The sequence below is a fragment of the Perognathus longimembris genome, chromosome 28 (assembly GCF_023159225.1).
Source record: "Perognathus longimembris pacificus isolate PPM17 chromosome 28, ASM2315922v1, whole genome shotgun sequence".
Classification (NCBI taxonomy): domain Eukaryota; kingdom Metazoa; phylum Chordata; class Mammalia; order Rodentia; family Heteromyidae; genus Perognathus; species Perognathus longimembris.
In genome coordinates this window covers 21,895,554-21,914,201 of record NC_063188.1, presented here as the reverse complement: position 1 = coordinate 21,914,201, position 18,648 = coordinate 21,895,554, and the positions used below count along the sequence as shown (strand labels likewise).

The window sequence follows — 18,648 nt, the reverse complement described above, 5'->3', positions numbered from 1 at the left end:
ATTTTGCTTTCTCCTGGACATACATATTATGATAGTTAATTTATACATAAGACACATTAAGAGATTGAGAACAAGATGAAACAATTATAATAGTATATTGTATTAAAAATTATGTGAATGTTATCACATTCTTTCTCAAAATACCTTATTGTCCTGTACTCACTCTCTTAGGATGATTTGAGTTAGTTAGTGGTGAAGCACTAGCCTTAAACAAAAAAGCTCAGAGAAGCATCTAGGACCCAAGTTCAAGCCCAAGGATGGATGGACGGACAGGGACACGGACACACACGGACACCGGGGGGGGGGGGGGGGGGGGAGAGAGAGGGAGAGAGGGAGAGAGGGAGAGAGAGGGAGAGAGAAGGAGAGAGAGAGAGAGAGAGAGAGAGAGAGAGAGAGAGAGAGAGAGAGAGAGAGAGAGAGGGAGAGACTGGCTAATCCAATGATTTAATACCCAGTTCATTCTCTAAGGCTCCAAGATATTGTTCAACACTTTTACAACAAATTTACCTAAAATCACATGTGAAAATAGGCATAAAAAAGAAATCAAGCTGGACACCAGTGATTCAAGCCTGTAATCTAAGCTACTCAGGAGGCTGAGATCTTAGGACAGTAATTCAAAGCCAGCCTGGGCAGGAAACTCATTTCCAATAACCTCTGAAAAGCGAGAGGTATAGCTCAAAGTAGTAGCCTTGAGCTATAAGAGCTCAGGGACAGTGCCCAGACCCTGAGTTAAAGCCTCATGACTGAAAGAAGAAAAAAAGAAAAAAGAAATCAAGTCCTTTATGATTTTAAAATAAAAATTTAATTATAAAATATATTCATAAATATTAAGAACTAAAACCTATGATGTGACCAAATATTATAAAGAAAAAATAGCATCTACTCTATTGTGATTGAAATTATAGACTTCTGGAGATGAACAACAAAAGAAAGCAAACAAGCTGAATTAGAAGGAATTTAATAATGGAATGTCAACTTAAGTGAAAACTTTAGGCATAAAAAACAAATCTACAATAGTTTCTTAATAATTTACACAGCAAAGGTATTTGACATTAGCGCTTTCATGATCATATGGTATGCAAAACTGGTATTTTTCAAATTATATCACATTCTCCATTTCCTTTTATGAGGATTAAAAACTACACCAACAGAAAAGGCCACTTTACATTACCTGGTCATACAGTTTTCCAACAAGTTTCAAATGTTTCTCTCCACCTTCCTGAAATATTACTCCATTCCTCTGCTGAGCCATAAGCAAACAGAGAGGAAGAGCAAGATCATGATCTAATAGGGCATCCTTTAATCTCTGAGATGATTTTTTAGTGTTTCTGATCTGGCCAAAATAACCACCCTGCATAAGAGAAGACAAAAATTTACTGGTTGACAGTATGCAGCCCATCTTATCCAACTTGAAGAGGACATTTAAAAAACGTTGAGTTATAATCTCAAAATAAAATTGCTACATTCTACATTTCTTCTACTCAACAGCTTATTTTAATGACACTATTATTGATTATACGCTGGCCTAAAGATCACTGTCAACTGAGTTTAAGTTTCTGCATAATTTCCATCTCGCACCTTATAGTCTCTTAAAAGGATTGTTTTCAATGTAGATAAGCTTTAGTAAAGTATATTAAAACTTACAACACTAAGAATACCAAGATCTTCTGTGGAAGATCTACCATTAATTTTCAGCACATCTGTGTAACGTTTTGGCCTACATATACTTTTCAATTTTTAAAAGGCTTTAGTAACTAGAATATTTCAATTTTCAATTGGATGGCTTGTGTGGCTTTTACATGTAGCATCAAGTACTTATATATTGTTTAGACTCTACTATGACCATGCACTAAGTAACACCATTTATTATATGTGACAGATGTTTTGTGACCTACAGAAGTTACTTGAAGCCACAAACAATACCAAATCTATACGTTTTACTTTTTCCTAGACATACATATTATGATGGTTGATTTATAAATAAGGCACATTAAGAGATTGATAACAAAATAAAACGATTATAATAGCATACTGTATTATAAGTTATGTGAACGTGATCACATTCTCTCTCAAAATACCTTATTGTCCTGTACTCACTTTTCTTAGGATGATTTGAATTAACATACTACAAAGGGCATAGGCACTATGATGTACCATTATTAGGCTACTGAGTTACTGTACAAATTATTTGAATACAAGTATACCGAGATAGTTGATTTAATAAGCAAGATTGTCGACCAACTAAGTCAATCTGATAACCAAAACAGCAGGTATCATATAGGACAGATATGTTGGTCAAAAGGATGAGTCATAGTCCAAGCAATAGTAGGAAGGCATAATATCTCATCATGCTATACAGAATGCACTTCAAATGAAAAGTTAGGATTTACTTCTGTATTTTCTCCTTAAAGATTTTTGAAACATGGTTGATCATGAGTAACTGAAACTTCTCTAAAGTAAAACCATGGAAGATGAGGAACCAGTGTACATCTTAAATCTTAAAAACTCAAGAGAGAACAAAAAAAGCAATTCTGACCTCAGCTTTGAGCTGCTCCCCACCAGTCATGGCCTCTAGTTGCTCCATTGTCATTTCCTCTGTAATTTCAATTCCTGCCATTTTTTGTACCACTTCTTTCAGTATAAGCAGATCAAAACTATTAGAATAAAATAATTAAAAATAATCTGTAGTTAAAACTTAAAACCGAAAAGTATACATTAAATTGAAACTCCCTCATTCTTTGCATATAAATATAGGGGGAGAGAGCTAATGTGGTTTTTAACAAACAGCATTCCTAGAACTATTAAGAGTATCCTAAAAAGCACTCCATGCTTATATTTACTTTCATTTACTACTATTCCATGCTTATATTTACTTTCATTTACTACTACTTACAAGCTTACAGACACAAAAATACAGTATGATACACTCATATATGCTAAACCTCAAATTCATCTATTTTTAACATTTTTATTACTTTTTTTAATTTACTTGCTTTATAATTTGCATTTTGTCTCCCTCACTCCATATTTCTCCCTCCAACATACATACACACAGCATTAGAGTTTGAATATGAACTGTCCCCGACAAGGTCATATGTGGTAATGTTTTGGGAGGTTCTGGAAACCTTAGGTAACGAAATCTAGCTACAGGAAGTGAGTAAAAGGCCTCATGGTCCTGGAAGCTGTCTGTATCTTACCCCTGGTCCTTTCCTTCCCCACAACTTGCTTCCTGGCTACAGTGAGGAGCTCTACTGTGATCTTCAACCATGTTCTGCTTCACTATGGGCTCAGAAACAATGAAACTGGCTAACTATGGACTGAAACTTGTGAAACCCTAAATCACAAAAACTTTTTAACTTGTTTCCTAAGGAATTTATCTCAGCAACAAGAAACTAACATGCATACAAACAATCTCTTTAAGTATCTGAGGGTAAATTGTTTAAATCATGGCCTTCTGTTCTCTGGAATTCCTAAAAATGAATCCTAAAGCCAGGTGCTGGTAATCCCAGCTGGTGTCTGTAATCCCAGCTGCTCTGGAGGCTGAGATCTGAGGATCTTGACTCAAAGCCAGCATGAGGGCCTAATGTCTATAAGACTCTTATGTCCAATTAATCACAGAAAAAGCCAACAGTGGTGCAGGAGCTCAAGAGGTAGAGTGTTAGCCTAGAGCCAAAAGATTAGCCACTGCATCCAGGCCCAGAGTTCAAGGTCCAGGACCATGGTAAATATACTTCTAATAGCAGAAAGAGCTATCCCTATAAACAATCCTATTACTAAAATTAAAGCTGTCGATTAGTCAGTATCACCTAGAAAAAAAGGAGGGAAATGTAAGGGAAGGGAGGCTCCAAGTTTTCACAGCTGAGCCTAAGATAACATTTATCTAGCCAACCCTAAGCACATTAGCAATATGTCAACATGTTTCAATGAGTTTAGACAATCCTGCTACATACCTAACCTTAAAACTTGTGATCTTCCTATTGTAGCCTCCCAAATCCTGGGATTATAGTTATGCAGAGCAACACCTGGCTTAACAAACACCAACTCTCAGTGGCTCATGCCTGTAATCCTAGTTACTCAGGAGGCTGAGATCTATCAGCCCAGACAGTGAGCCCCTTATCTCCAATTAACTACCAAAAAGCTAGAAATGGCACTGTGGCTTAAAGTGGTAGAACACTAGCCTTGAGCACAATAGGTCAGGGACACTGAACAGGGCTTGAGTCCAATCCCCAGGAACAGCACACACACAAAAAAAAGTTAATGGAAATAACATCTTGTGACTTGTACAATTTTCAAAACAGATAGGGGTCAGTGGCTCACACCTGCAGTCCTACTACTCAGGAGGCTAAGAGTGAGGATTCCAGTTCAGGCAGGAAAGCCTATGACATACTTATCTCCAATTAACTACCAAAAACCTGAAAATATTGCTGTGGCTCAAAATGGTAGAGCACTAGCCTTGAGCCAAAGGCTCACTGACAGTGCCCAGGCCCCAGGTTCAAGCCTCAGGTCTGGCACCCAAAAAAAAAAAAAAGTTCAAAACAGTTTTCTAATATCCTTATCACAATTTTTTTTCACCTGGCTTTCCTTTTATAGCTTTTTAAACCAAGATGGCCCTTATGCAAATTAGTACCAATTAAATACTTTTACCTAACCTATGCCCCGATTAGATCAATACAGAAAACTGAGTTACAGATTAAAACATGGGCCCTCACACTTGTACAGAAAAGAGAGTAAAATGTACAGGAATATCTGAGAGATAAGCATATCAGGAATGATATGCTGACACATTCTATATAGACATGTCTATATTTTTCCAAGAGCCCCAAATAAGAAGCTGCCAATAATTGCTTTAATACTTGTTTAGAATATCAGATCACTTTTAATCTTCCTTTGCTTTATCAGAAAGTTTCATAAAACAATTTCCAGGCTGGGAATATGGCCTACTGGTAAAGTGCTTGCCTCGTATACATGAAGCCCTGGGTTCGATTCCTCAGCACCACATATATAGAAAAAGCAGGAAGTAGTGCTGTGGCTCAAGTGGTAGATTACTAGCCTTGAGCAAAAAGAAGCCAGGGACAGTGCTCAGGCCCTGAGTTCAAGCCCCAGGAATGGCAAAAAAAAAACAAAACAAAACAATCAAAAACCAATTTTCAATTCTTTAGATTCTTCCAAATCTAGAAGTGTTTAGGATTATTATATATACTAATTCAAACACTAAGGCCCAAACTAAAATAAACTTTGGTCTTATACAAAAAACATTCACAAAGCACATGCTTTACATATCTCTCAAGTTCAAATTCAAAGATTAAATGTTTATAAATATTATGTACTCCCAAATAAATATGTTCCCAACTATATGTTCAACATACTAAAAACCAATTATTCAATAGTATAAGCAACAGTATAGTACATTTTGTCATAAGAAGACTTAAAGTATACTATACATTAACCATTCACTCAAAAGCCTAATAAGTGAAAGTATCTTTTTAATGAGTTACAAAAGACAATATTACATTTATGAAAAGGGTATCTTTATGTATTAAGTTCTAACTTCTCTTAAATAATTTTATACCTGTGATCCAGCACCCAAGAGGCTGAGGAAGGAAAATATACAGTTCAAAACTAACTTGGGTTACATAGGTGAAACCCTGTCTTTAAAACAATCCAACAGAGTACTATACAAATAGATAGGAAATAATTCAACTTGAGCCTCCAAATCTTTAAAAATAAGAGCAATCTCAAGTATCAGAAGTACTCTAATTATTGAAGTTCATTTACATATAATTTCTTGATTACCTTTTGCCTGCTTTTAGTTGATTGGCCACATATTGAAGAAGACCAGCAAGATCAATTGGATATTTACGAAAAACTGCACCACAGAAACTAGCCAGACCTATATGAAGTAAAAAGAGGATAATATTGAGGATAAAAACACCTCACTGATTAGAAATAGAAGATAGCACAGGATTGGGGGGGGGGGGTGGGAGACAGACAAACTGAACTTCTTCAAGTCTGAATCAATCATGGAAAAAATTATTGAAGTATTAAGGTTTAAACTCAGCCTGATGCATGCTAGACAACTACTGAACCATGTAACTATGCTCCTGGGCCTTTTTGCTTAATTTATTTCTCAAATAGTTTCATGCTTCTATATTGGCCGACCTGGCTCTCTATCTTCCAACCAGGCTTCCTGAATAACTAAAATGCTCGTGACCCCCAGTTTATATTAACTGAGATTGAATTGTACAAACATCTGTCCAAGTTTGCCTTGATTCTTCTAATCTTCAATGCTGGAATAGTTCCATCTGAGTATCTTCTCTCTCTTTTCTTTTTTTTTGGCCAGTCCTGGGCCTTGGACTCAGGGCCTGAGCACTGTCCCTGGCCTCTTCTTGCTCAAGGCTAGCACTCCGCCACTTGAGCCACAGCGCCCCCTCTGGCTGTTTTCCATATATGTGGTGCTGGGGAATCGAACTGTGAGCTTCATGTGTAGAAGGCAAGCACTCTTGCCACTAGGCCATACTCCCAGCCCCTCTTCTCTTAAATAATACTGTATGAATGACTTCTACTTCCCAAAGGTGTATTTCACCATATGTTGCTTTATGTAAACTGTCGATTTCAATCCTGGCTGGCCTAACAGGTATCTTTGAAATGATGCTGCTTATTACTTTTCTTTATCAAACCTTACCAATAAACTCAGACTCCTGGCTTCTCTTAAGAAAAAAAAAAAAAAAACTTCATAAGGGGCTGGGAATGTGACTTAGAAGCCCTGGGTTCAATTCTTCAGCACCACATAAGCAGAAAAGGCCAGAAGTGGCGCTGTGGCTCAAGTGGTAGAGTGCTAGCCTTGAGCAAAAGGAAGCCAGGGACAGTGCTCAGGCTCTGAGTTCAAGGCCCAGGACTGGCAAAACTAAAAAATTAAAAAGAATAAGGAAGAGGAGAATAAAGAAATAAAAGGAGGAGGGAAGGAAAGAGAAAGACATTGTTATAACACAGCAATAAAAGTTGTTTCCCCAAGTTTTATCAAGAGGTAGTAATAGTCTCTCGAAAAAGGAAAATTAATTTAAATATATAAAGTTAAATATGAATTTACTAGTAAATTTTATGTAACAAAGACTTGGCCACATTCACAAAGTGAATGGCTAGTCTGCTTTAACTAAGCATAAGCAACAGAATTCAAAGCATGCAGTTAACACCAATAATAATTCCATCCTTTGTAAAATAACTTACTCTGAAGCCAGCTTGAAATCGTTGTGTCATCATGTTTCATCCTCTCCTTTTCTGGATTAGCTAAAGCTTCTATGATACAATCTTTCATAAATTAAGAAAAATTATAACTAAATCTCTGAAAACCATAAAATATAGAAAAATTGGTATATATTGGGAAAAAATAAAATTGTTTACAATAAACTGTTACAAAATATTGACAAATGCACTATATTGTAGCATCAACTCTTGATCTTTAAACTCATTTCCATCTTTTAGCAAGGATATTCTGGGGCTTGAACTCAGGGCCAGGGCACTGTCCCTGATCCTCTGTGCTCAAAGCTACTGCTTTTGCCACTTGAGCACAGTACAATTTTTTTTTGCGGGGGGGGCAAGTCCTGGGCCTTGGACTCAGGGCCTGAGTACTGTCCCTGGCTTCTTTTTGCTCAAGGCTAGCACTCTGCCACTTGAGCCACAGCACCACTTCTGGTCATTTTCTATATATGTGGTGCTGGGGAATCGAACCCAGGGCTACATGTATACGAGTCAAGCACTCTTGCCAGTAGGCCATATTCCCAGCCCGCACAGTACAATTTCTGACATTGTTTTTTTTTGGGGGGGGGGCAGTTTATTGGAGATGAGTCACACCAACTTTTTCTGTCGAGGCTGGCTTCAAAACACAACCTTCAAATCTCAGCCTCCTGAGTAGCTAGGATAACAAGTGTAATCACCAGCACCCAGGAAGATAAGTTTTTAAAAAGGTTTATTTAAAAAGATGTTTGGGGGCTGGGAATGTGGCTTGGTGGTAGAGTGCTTGCCTAGCATGCATGAAGCCCTGAGTTCAATTCCTCAGTACCACATAAATAGAAAAGGCCAGAAGTGGCACTGTGGCTCATGTGGCAGAGTGCTAGTCCTGAGCAAAAGAAGCTCAGGGACAGTGCCCAGGCCCAGAATTCAAGCCTCAGGACTGGTAAAAAAAAAAAAAAAAAGATTTTTGGTAAAGTTAAGTTTATTCCTTGATACAACACAAAAACACTTGCACATTCACATACCCACACATCACTGACTGGCCAAAGTTCAAATCAACCACTTGAATTATTTACCATTAAAATCTGGGCTGTGAGGCAGGCTGTGAGGCTTGTAATCCTAGCTATTCAGAAGGATAAGATATGAAGATCACAGTTCCAAGCTAGACTTTTATCTCCAACTAACCTCCAAAAAAAAAACTGGAAGTAGAACTATGAGTTCAAATGGTAGAGCACCGCCTAGAGAGGAAAAAGTTAATAGACAATACCCAGGCTGCTTGAGTTCAAGCCATAATGCTGGCAGAGTAAATATAAAGATCTGGTCTCTGGAGAGTATGGTTCAAGTGGTAGATTACCTGCCTATCAAGCCCAATATCCTTAATTGAAACCCTAGTACCCCCTGAAAAAAAACTATGAAATTAATGTATTTCTTCACATAAAAGGATACAGGCCAAAACATCATAATTCAATGAAGTGAGATATTTTAATGAATCAACCACCGGTGTTATTAAGTTATCGTACTTCTGTATTTGTGACAAGATCTGGAAGACAGCAACGAAGAACAGATGGCAGTGACAACACAAAACAGCACTTATATCATCTAAATCATGGCTAAAATTTTTCAAAAGAAAAATGCAACAGCACTTATAATCAAAGTGGTTACCTATCATTTCATCTTTATATAAACTTACTATTCTATCATCTCCTTAGAGAATATTTTAGTCTGTATTTTCCAACTAAGAAATGCTTTTAGAGGAAACCAAACTTAGATTTGGAGGTGACAGAAGTTAATCTCATGTTAAATATATTTCAAGAGTCTGCCCCAAAAAATTAAAACTGAGTCACAATACAATGCTATTCAAATGTTTCTGAAACTAAAATGTTCCCTTCCATTTGCTCACCTTTTCTCCCTCCCTTTCTGTGCTCATTTCTTTGTTCCCCCCCAAAAAAGGACAAAACTATGCTCCCAGAAATCAGATCATGTTCAACAAAGTAATATTAGAATGCTATAACAGTAGCACTGATAATGAAATACTAGTAAGTGATCAATGTTAATGTATTATGAACTAAGTTTTATTTTTAGGGTAACCTGATATTTGCTCGTTTTTCCTTAAAACATTTTTTACAACTACATCATTCTACTTTAAACTATATTACTTTATCTCCACATGTGCTGACTTTTTAAAAACCAAAAAAAAATCCCATAAAATAATATAAATTTCAAAACATACATAATCAAACAAAATGGTTGGATTGCTGTGGCTCAACTTCCCAATTTGTCTTCCTGAAGGTTTCACATTTTCCTTTGTCAGACGCCTATAAGGAAAGACAAAAGCGGCTGAATTATCTTTAAAAATATTATTTATTATGCTTACAACTTTTAGGGGCTGGGAATATGACCTAGTGGTAAAGTGCTCATCTCGCATACAGGAAGCCCTGGGTTCGATTACTCAGCACCATATATATAGAAAAAGCCAGAAGTGGCGCTGTGGCTCAAGTGGTAGAGTGCTAGCCTTGAGCAAAAAGAGGCCAGGGACAGTGCTTAGACCCAGAGTTCAAGCCCCAGGACTGGCAAAAAAAACAAAAAAACAAACAACTTTTATCACACCATAGAATGGAGCAGCATTCCTTCCCAACTATACAAAATGGATCCAAATAAACAACTACACTACTACAAGAGTGGGGTAAGCTAGACTTACCCAGAATTTATATTACATGCTTAATATTTACAGCACATGATTTCACTTGGGGGGGGGGGGGGTGCCTGGGGCTTGAACTCGGCCTGGGAACTGTCCCTGACCTTTTGCACTCAAGGCGAGTATTCTACCACTTGAGCCACAGCTCCATTTCCAGCTTTTTGTGGTTAACTGAAGGTAAGAGTCTCACCGACTTTCTGGCTAAAACTGGCTTCAAACCAAAATCCTCATATCTCAGCTTCCTGTGTAGCTAGGATTACCAGCATGTGGCACCAGCGCCTGCCTATGATTCCACTTTGTAATAATAGAATATTAAGCAGTAAAAATGTTTATGTACTCTACAAGTACATAATATTCCTTTAAAGGCAACTCATAATTCTTTTACATTTAGAAGTGTTCAATTCTCAATTCAGGAATTAAGATATCAAATTTGAGGCTGGGAATATGGCCTAGGGGCAAGAGTGCTTGCCTCATATACATGAAGTCCTGGGTTCGATTCCTCAGGACCACATATATAGAAAACAGTCAGAAGTGGGACTGTGGCTCAAGTAGCAGAGTGCTAGCCTTGAGCAAAAAGAAGCCAGGGACAGTGCTCAGGCCCTGAGTCCAAGGCCCAGGCTGGGCAAAAAAAAAAAAAAATTCTCCGCTTTCCATATTGAAGGTTAACAATTGTTAATAATTTGCTTCCTGTTTGTTCCTCTGCTCATTGTTTTTTGTTTGTTTCTACAAAAACTGGAAAAGTAAATCAAAGAAATTCTTACAGCTCAAAGCCTAGTAACAGTGGCTCTTACATCTATAATTCTAGCCATTTTTCTCAGTCTCCTGAGATGCTAGGATGATGGGCATGAGCCACCAGCATCCAGCTTGTTTTGTATGCTTTTTCTTGAAACAGAGTCTCACTATGTAACCCAGGCTGGCCTTGACCTCTCTATCCTGTCTCTCAGACTCTAGAGTGCTGGGATTATAGGCAAGTACCAACACCCCTGGAAAAGTTTCCAATATAATATGCTAGACTTTTTTTAAATATGGCTGAGGGAGGAGGTAACAAGTTGGATAAGCAATGTACGCACTGCCTTATGCATGAAGCTGTAACACCTCTGTACTTTGAAAATAAATAAATTTTTAAAAACTATGGTTGTGGTGGTAGACACAGTAGATCAGAAGGAGTTAATTCAATAGTAATTAATATTAAATTCTCTAGTAAATAACCTCATTTAATTCCTAGCATACATAGTACTGACTCCATGAATATTGACTGTTGTGAAGCTAGATGCTACATCTGAGAATTCCCAAGAACTCACTCAGGCAAACCAGAGCTGATATTTTGTCAGGCAATAAAACTTTATAATAACTTTTCCTGTAGTAACTAATTATTATCTTGTCTATCTTCCCATAGCATTTTATACCATTATAACAGCAACTGTTAAACAAAATTGTGGTAATACACGTGTCTATTTTCCCAGCAGACTGTAACCATAGACAATATCACCAGGCAAAGACAACAGCATTGCATACTACTAAGTCTTGCTATACCAGAGATTGCAGGACTTATTAGAATATACATGAAACATGACAATTGATGACAATCTCATTAAAAATATGAAATATAGGGCTAGGAATACGGCCTAGTGGCAAGAGTGCTTGCCTTGTATATACATGAAGCCCTGGGTTCGATTCCTCAGCAACACATATACAGAAAATGGCCAGAAGGGGCTCTGTGGCTCAAGTGGCAGAGTGCTAGCCTTGAGTAAAAAGAAGCCAGGGATGGTGCTCAGGCCCTGAGTCCAAGGCCCAGGACTGGTAAAAAATATATATATATATGAAATATAAGAAGTGTTTTTAGGATCAAAAATAATACTAAACTGGGTACACAATTTTTACATTTAAACTTCAAATAGTCTACCAGGAAGTCGAACCAAGATCACTATTACATTTCAATGATGTAAATGTAGAAATTTCTCAAAATCTGGCTCCCTGTGAGAGGTCTTCATAATTCCATGATGGTAAGTTTCAGGGGAGGAAATGCCTAGATCTTTGACTGTACTATGCAAAGTAACTGTAATTAAGCAATAGTGACAAGATAAAGTACCCTACAGAATCCTATAATGTGATGCATTTAACGGGATGTTTATTAACTTTTCCACCTAGACAACAATGAAAACACTAAGTTACCAGTTAAAATGTGCTAAAACAACAAAAATTAATAGCCATTTTATATGCAGTATAGAATCAGCTTTACCTCCAGAAAATATTAATGAGCTTCCTTAAAAATAAAATAAATTAGATCCAGATATAACTTAGAATATAAAGAAAAAATAATTTAAACTTACTTCATGATATATTTGGCTCTGTCTATTGTTTGAGCTTTAACTCTTACTAAAAGTGGATGGCCGTTATAGGTTTCGTTCTTCCACTGGCCATACAGGCGATACCTTAAATTAAAAATGAAACAAATAATTAGAAAAGGTCAAATACTTAAGTCTAATATACTAGAATTACTTGTAGCTAAAACTATGGAACAGAGTTATTTACCTATGTTGATAGGGAAATGTTTTAAACATTCCCCATAGTTCCTCAGACATACAAGCATTGCAGTCCATCAAAGAAAGAGATGGAAGTAGTACCTGATCAGTAATACTTAGCAAACAGCTAAGTATAACTTCCTAAAAAGGAGAAAAAAATATTTCAGTAAGAGATCCATATTAACTACTCTCAAAGTATATGATAGTCTTAGAGAAATTACCACTTCTGGATATGATAACACAAGTATCTAGCTTCCCACACTACTTATCTTCTATTCACCCAAGATAGCATGGAATGAGGAAAATAAATATTGCTGATCCTTTCTCAGCATGTTACTCTTCAAAATAGGCTATTAATCTTAAAGAACAACTTAGTGTGATTTACTGAAAGCTATATTCAGCATTTAAAATACAAATTCACTATTTACACAAATGATTAAATCTTGCTCATACTAACATTCAGAGTACATTGCACTTCTAGACAAATATTTGGCACATTATAAGATTTTTACCAGTCTCTTACCGTTTTGTCTTTATCTTCTTGCTTGGTTCCTTCAGACTGAAACTGAAATTTTAAAAATCAATTGAGTGTACAAAGTTTGAACTTATGCTACCAATGTAGTGTCTTGATTTGAAAAAAAATTATTTTTAATTATTAAATTAACTTTTTATTATTTTACTTGAAATATACATACAGTTTTTAAATACAGCCTACTAACAATTAAAATTTTTTAATTCCATGAATAATTCTAAAAACTCTAAATCATTCTTCATATCCATGAACCGTAAGTACCAATTTTATAGGCCAATTTATTTCTCATTTCAACATCATTTAAATCAAGCCATCCTAAATCTGATCTAAGTTTTTTTAAATATTACAGAACTGCATTATATATTTTATATATTATATATACATTTCATTATAAATGTATTTGCATTTTTTTCAGCCAGATTTCCTTTACAGAATCAGTAATGACCAGACCAAAAAATTGTGCAATGTTTAAATGTTTTAACTCACTACCAAAATAATTCCTGAAAGATAAATATAACATATGAATAGCATTGCTGACAAAGACAAAACAATTGCTTAAATGGGTCTGACTGGGGGAAAAAAATCGATTTGTGTAATACCAGTGATTTGCAGATGGGTCCTTAAAGTGATATGCTTGGCAATGTCTATTCATTTGAAACAAAACAGTGATAATAAATGGTTACATACATACAACAGGTTTTATGCAAATACAGGCACATACACACAATAATATGCAGAATCCAAAGAATAACTAAAGCGCTGGCACCTAAGACCAAGATTTGTGGTAAAGATATATTTCAATATCAAGTGAAAGAAGGAAAAAGTTAATATGAAGCTAATAAGCATCTTATTTTCTTGATATATAATCATATAGGATATTTTCTGTAGGTATGTGCTTTCAGGCTTCAGTATTTTAATGCATAGTACCACAACAGGGAAGGCTAACTCGTTTGCTACATTTTCACCTAATATTAATTTAGGAACTTTCATATTACATTTATGAAAAAATGCATATATTTTTTCTAATTGAAAAAAGGCATGGAGCCAGGTGCTGGTTGCTCATGCCTGTAATCCTCACAACTAATGAGGCTGGGATCTGAGGATTATAGTTCAAAGCCATCCTAGGCTGTGAGACTCATATCTCCAATAAGCACCTAAAAATCAGAAGTGGAAGTATGGCTCAAAATGGTACAGTGCTACCAGTGCCCAGGCCTTGAGTTCCTCCCACAACAAGGATGGAAGAGAGAGGAAAGAGGACGGGGAAAGCAGGGAGGGAAGGGGAAGGAGGGAGGGAGGGAGGGAGGGAAAGTTTCCTTTCAGAGAAAAAACTAAGTCACTATACATTCTATCAATACAGAAAAGTACACTGACGGGGCTGGGAATATGGCCTAGTGGCAAGAGAGCTCGCCTCCAATACATGAAGCCCTGGGTTTGATTCTCCAGCACCACATATCTAGAAAACGGCCAGAAGAGGTGCTGGCTCAAGTGGTAGAGTGCTAGCCTTGAGCAAAAAGGAAGCCAGGGACAGTGCTCAGGCCCTGAGTCCAAGCCCCAGGACTGGCCAAAATAAATAAATAAATATTAAAAAAAGAAAATACACTGACAGAAACACAGCTAAAGAATTGTTGCCTTACAAGAAATATATCCAATGCCCAACCTATGATACTGTAACCTCTCTGTACGTCAGTTTGATAATAAAAATTTGAGAAAAAAAAATATTTCTGATAAAATACTTCTCCTAAAATAAAAATTGAATTTAAAAAAAAAAAAAAGAATTGTTGCCTTTTGTCTGGTCATTACGAACTTGTAATTCTGGTGCCATACATCAGAATATACATAAGGAGAGAGAAATTAAGAATTAAAAAACTAGGCTTTTATAGTTTATTATAAGATTAAGGCACTTAAAATACCCCTTTCTTAGAATACTATGATACAATGAAACTAATAAAACTACATATACAAACACATCTTCCCATTGAAATAAAATCTTAAGTTTCTAAGCTGGCCTTATGAGCTTATACTATCCTTTTGTTGATCTCTAAGATTCTAAAGCAGGAATATTTGAAAATTAAATATGAGAAAGAAGACAAAGGCATTTAGAAGGGAAGTAAGAAACTTTCCTACCAAAGGTTGACTAGAGCAACAAGGACCCCCCCCGCCCCAAAAAAAAGAATCATGAGAAACAGAAAAAAATAAGAGGGGCACACAAATAAAAGTGTATACACATACACACACACACACACACACACACACACACACACACACACACCACAAAATGAACTTTGCACAAACCTTAGTCAACATAACTTTTGTTAATTTGGACCTTCTTCTTGTTCCTAAAAATACTACTAAATACAAATATACTCTGAAGCCAGAACTGGTGGGTCACATCTGAATCCTAGCTGCTCAGGAGGCTGAGATCTGAGGATCGCGGTTCAAAGCCAGGCCAGGCAGGAAAGTCTATGACTCTTCATCTCCAATTCACCACCAGAAAACCAGAAGTGGCATTGTGGCTCAAGTAGTAGAGTGCTAGCCTTGAGCTGAACAGCTCAGGGATAGCACCCAGGCCCAGAGTTCAAGCTCCACAAGTGACCAAAAATAACAAATACTCGGAGTCTTTTCATCACAAAATTTAGCTTTCTCCAGGAAGAAAAGTATTACTAACCTCCTTCATAAATGACTTGCCTATGCGCACCACTTTTGCAAACAAAATGGGATCATGAGAAAGGTGAGGACCAAGGTAACAGAACATATTGAATACATCTCTCCTCAAATCTTCATAGCTCTCTGCTTGTTTTGGCGCTCTCTTATTTTGCAAAGCATCAACAGGTGAACCTTTAGCACCTTTAGGAACACCAACTCTATAAAAAGAATTCAAATTCATAAACATATATACACATATGCTGTATCATTTAAGTTAAACAATCATATTAATCAGTAAATGAATTATTTTCTTGTTCACATTTGCCTCTGTATTTTAATCATTCCTTATATTACTATGCCAAATAACTCCAATTCCCAACTAGGAAAAAAATATTTAATATAGAATAAAATCAGAGCTCAAAGGACGTTTCAAATTAATAAAGAAAAGGAAACCAGGGAAATGCAAGCTTAAACATTTAATTATATCATATAGCTCATTTCAAGAATTTAGATCTGAGAATGGGGAATAAGGGATGGACCTCAGGTATATTAGAAGATGAGACATAAGAATATGGCTGCAACAACACTGATTTTAAGTGAATAAAAAAACATTTATTTCTCTATCTGGGTTCCCTACCTATACTGAGTATGTGGGATGTGGTGGTAGGAAAGGTAAGCTGAACAATCAAAGGTGTCATACTAAAAAGTACCACATGGCCAGAGTTCTCACCTGCTGAGCAGGTGACAGGCTATGAAATCACAGGCATCATTCTCTGAAAAGAAGCCTTCGCAGTCTACAGCCCAAGTGGCACTGAAGGCAGCTGCCAGTCGCTATGCACAAGTCACAAGGCAGGCTATGATCTGCGAAACTGAAGACAGAACTGCTGCCAATACTACTCCTAAGTATACTGCAAATAGGCTGAAGGCTAGATGACTACTTGACACAGCAGGAATAGATCATGAGAGAGGCTATACTGAAAATTACTTTAACAACAGCGTGTATGTCAGGTTAGAAGGTATGCATAGTAGCAATGTCCTCAACCAGTCACTCAACCTAGGACAGAGGAATGAATATTCCATTAGGTAAAATTCTCTACCTTTCAAAAGAAGAGGAAAAATAAAAAACAGAAGAATAGAATTTTTAACTCTCAATGTAGAAAATACAACCTACAAATCAAACCTATAGTTGCTTCTTTTTTTCCAATTTTAATTTTATTTTGTTTTCTCAATTTCATTCACAGCTATCAGCATACATTATCAGGGTGCTTATTTTTGACATGCCCGTATATGAATACAATGTACCTTGGTCAGATTTACCTGCTCTGTCACACTCCCTCAACCAATGTTTATTATCATATTAACCTTACACCCCATAGGTTAAACATAATAAATGTACACTTGGGTTTACTAAACTGGTGCCTCAGAAATTAATTACAAATGAGACACCACATAATAAATGAGATTGAATTCAAGTAACTATACCTTGAAGTATCGAGTTCTCAGAACTATAGCTTTGTTTTAATTTTTTTATTATCTTTAAGTAGTTGTCCAAGGGGATTTCAATTCAACAGGTCAGTTTATGAGTAGAATGCATCTTCATCAAATGTACAGTTTCAAACTACACTGCAGCACATTTTTAAAAACTGGACATAAGTCAGTAATTAATATACATAAGATTAATATACCCCTATAAACAGTTACCTTTTGAGAAAAATGTGCTAAAAGTGCTTGGTTTGGAAAGAAAGGGTAAATACATTTTTTTAGTGATCCTAAACCACTCCTAACTCAATCATTAATGCTGCACACACTAACATACCTTCTATAGAGAGGCTCAACAGTTATGTGAATGAGCTTGCAAATAGCGAGGGCTATTTGTTTATGTGAAGCTGCATAGTATGGAGGCAACTGATCCATAATGTTCTGTGCATGCTGCCAATCACCAATCATTAACAAGGCTTCCAATAGACCAAGTTTTTGGTTGTCAGGTGGCTAAAAATGAGCAAGGTAAAAACAAAAATAATTAGGATACAGACATCAAGAACAATAAATACTTTTTCTCTTCAAAGACTGAGCTGAACAATACTATATACATCAAGAATAGTTGTCATGGGGGCTAGGAATGTGACTTAGGGGTAGAGTAACTGCCTACTATGCTTGAAGCCCTGGGTTCGATTCCTCAGCACCACATAAACAGAAAAGGCCGGAAGTGGCGCTGTGACTCAAGAGCGCTAGCCTTGAGCAAAAAGAAGCCAGGGACAGTGCTCAGGCCCTGAGTCCAAGCCCCAGGACTGGCCAAAAAAAAAAAAAAAAAAGAATAGTTGTCATTCCTGGGAAACAAAAGTACTTATCTTTTTATAGCTCCTGAAGAAAAACAATGGACCTGTGTTTTCATTTAGCATACAAAGGCAGTAGAGTTTATGAATAAAATTACTTAATGTATCAGTTGTTTAATGCTTAATGTTATATTGTATCAAAAGAAACTAGAATCAAGTCATCTTTGCAAACCTATTAATATTTGCAAATCCCTTTGGGATTTGAGAAAAATTACAAAAGGGAACACAACAAAAATATAATCAATATATTGTAATTTTTCTTATAACACACTGTGAAATGTACACAAAAACCACTGGGAGCTGGAAATATGGCTTGGCGGTGGTGTGCTTCCCTTGCATGCATGAAGCTCTGGGTTCAATTCCTCAGCATCACATAAACAGAAAAGGCCAGAAGTGGAGCTGTGACTCAAGTGGCAGAGTGCTAGCCTTGAGCAAAAAGAAGCCAGGGACAGGGCTCAGGCCCTGAGTCCAAGCCCCAGGACTGGCAAAAAAAAAAAAAAAAAAAAAAACTTAGCTACCTCTTTCAAGAAAGGTTGCACTCAAAATAAAATTTAAAAAAAAAAAAAAAACAGGTCACTTTTGTAAAATGAGTATTTCCAAATTCAGGTTTTAAAACTTATCAAAATTTTACAACTATGTTTCCATAAGGTGGTTAACTATCCAAAGTTAAATTTCATAATTATAATGCTAATTTTA

At 36.4% G+C, this 18,648-nt stretch overlaps 1 protein-coding gene across 3 annotated transcripts in view; it reads right to left on the bottom strand.

Annotated features, from left to right (window-relative positions):
* Thoc2 (THO complex 2) overlaps nt 1-18,648 on the bottom strand; it is a 104,068-nt gene that overhangs the window by 36,526 nt on the left and 48,894 nt on the right. For all 3 annotated transcript variants that reach the window (XM_048336908.1, XM_048336909.1, XM_048336907.1), the window contains exons 11-21: nt 17,436-17,608; nt 15,642-15,837; nt 12,968-13,009; nt 12,455-12,585; nt 12,253-12,354; nt 9,458-9,542; nt 8,674-8,767; nt 7,225-7,305; nt 5,794-5,890; nt 2,537-2,654; nt 1,172-1,351 (exon numbers count right to left, since the gene is read on the bottom strand). In XM_048336908.1, coding sequence (XP_048192865.1) covers nt 1,172-1,351; nt 2,537-2,654; nt 5,794-5,890; nt 7,225-7,305; nt 8,674-8,767; nt 9,458-9,542; nt 12,253-12,354; nt 12,455-12,585; nt 12,968-13,009; nt 15,642-15,837; nt 17,436-17,608 — 1,299 coding nt within the window. The remainder of the gene's footprint in view (nt 1-1,171; nt 1,352-2,536; nt 2,655-5,793; nt 5,891-7,224; nt 7,306-8,673; nt 8,768-9,457; nt 9,543-12,252; nt 12,355-12,454; nt 12,586-12,967; nt 13,010-15,641; nt 15,838-17,435; nt 17,609-18,648) is intronic.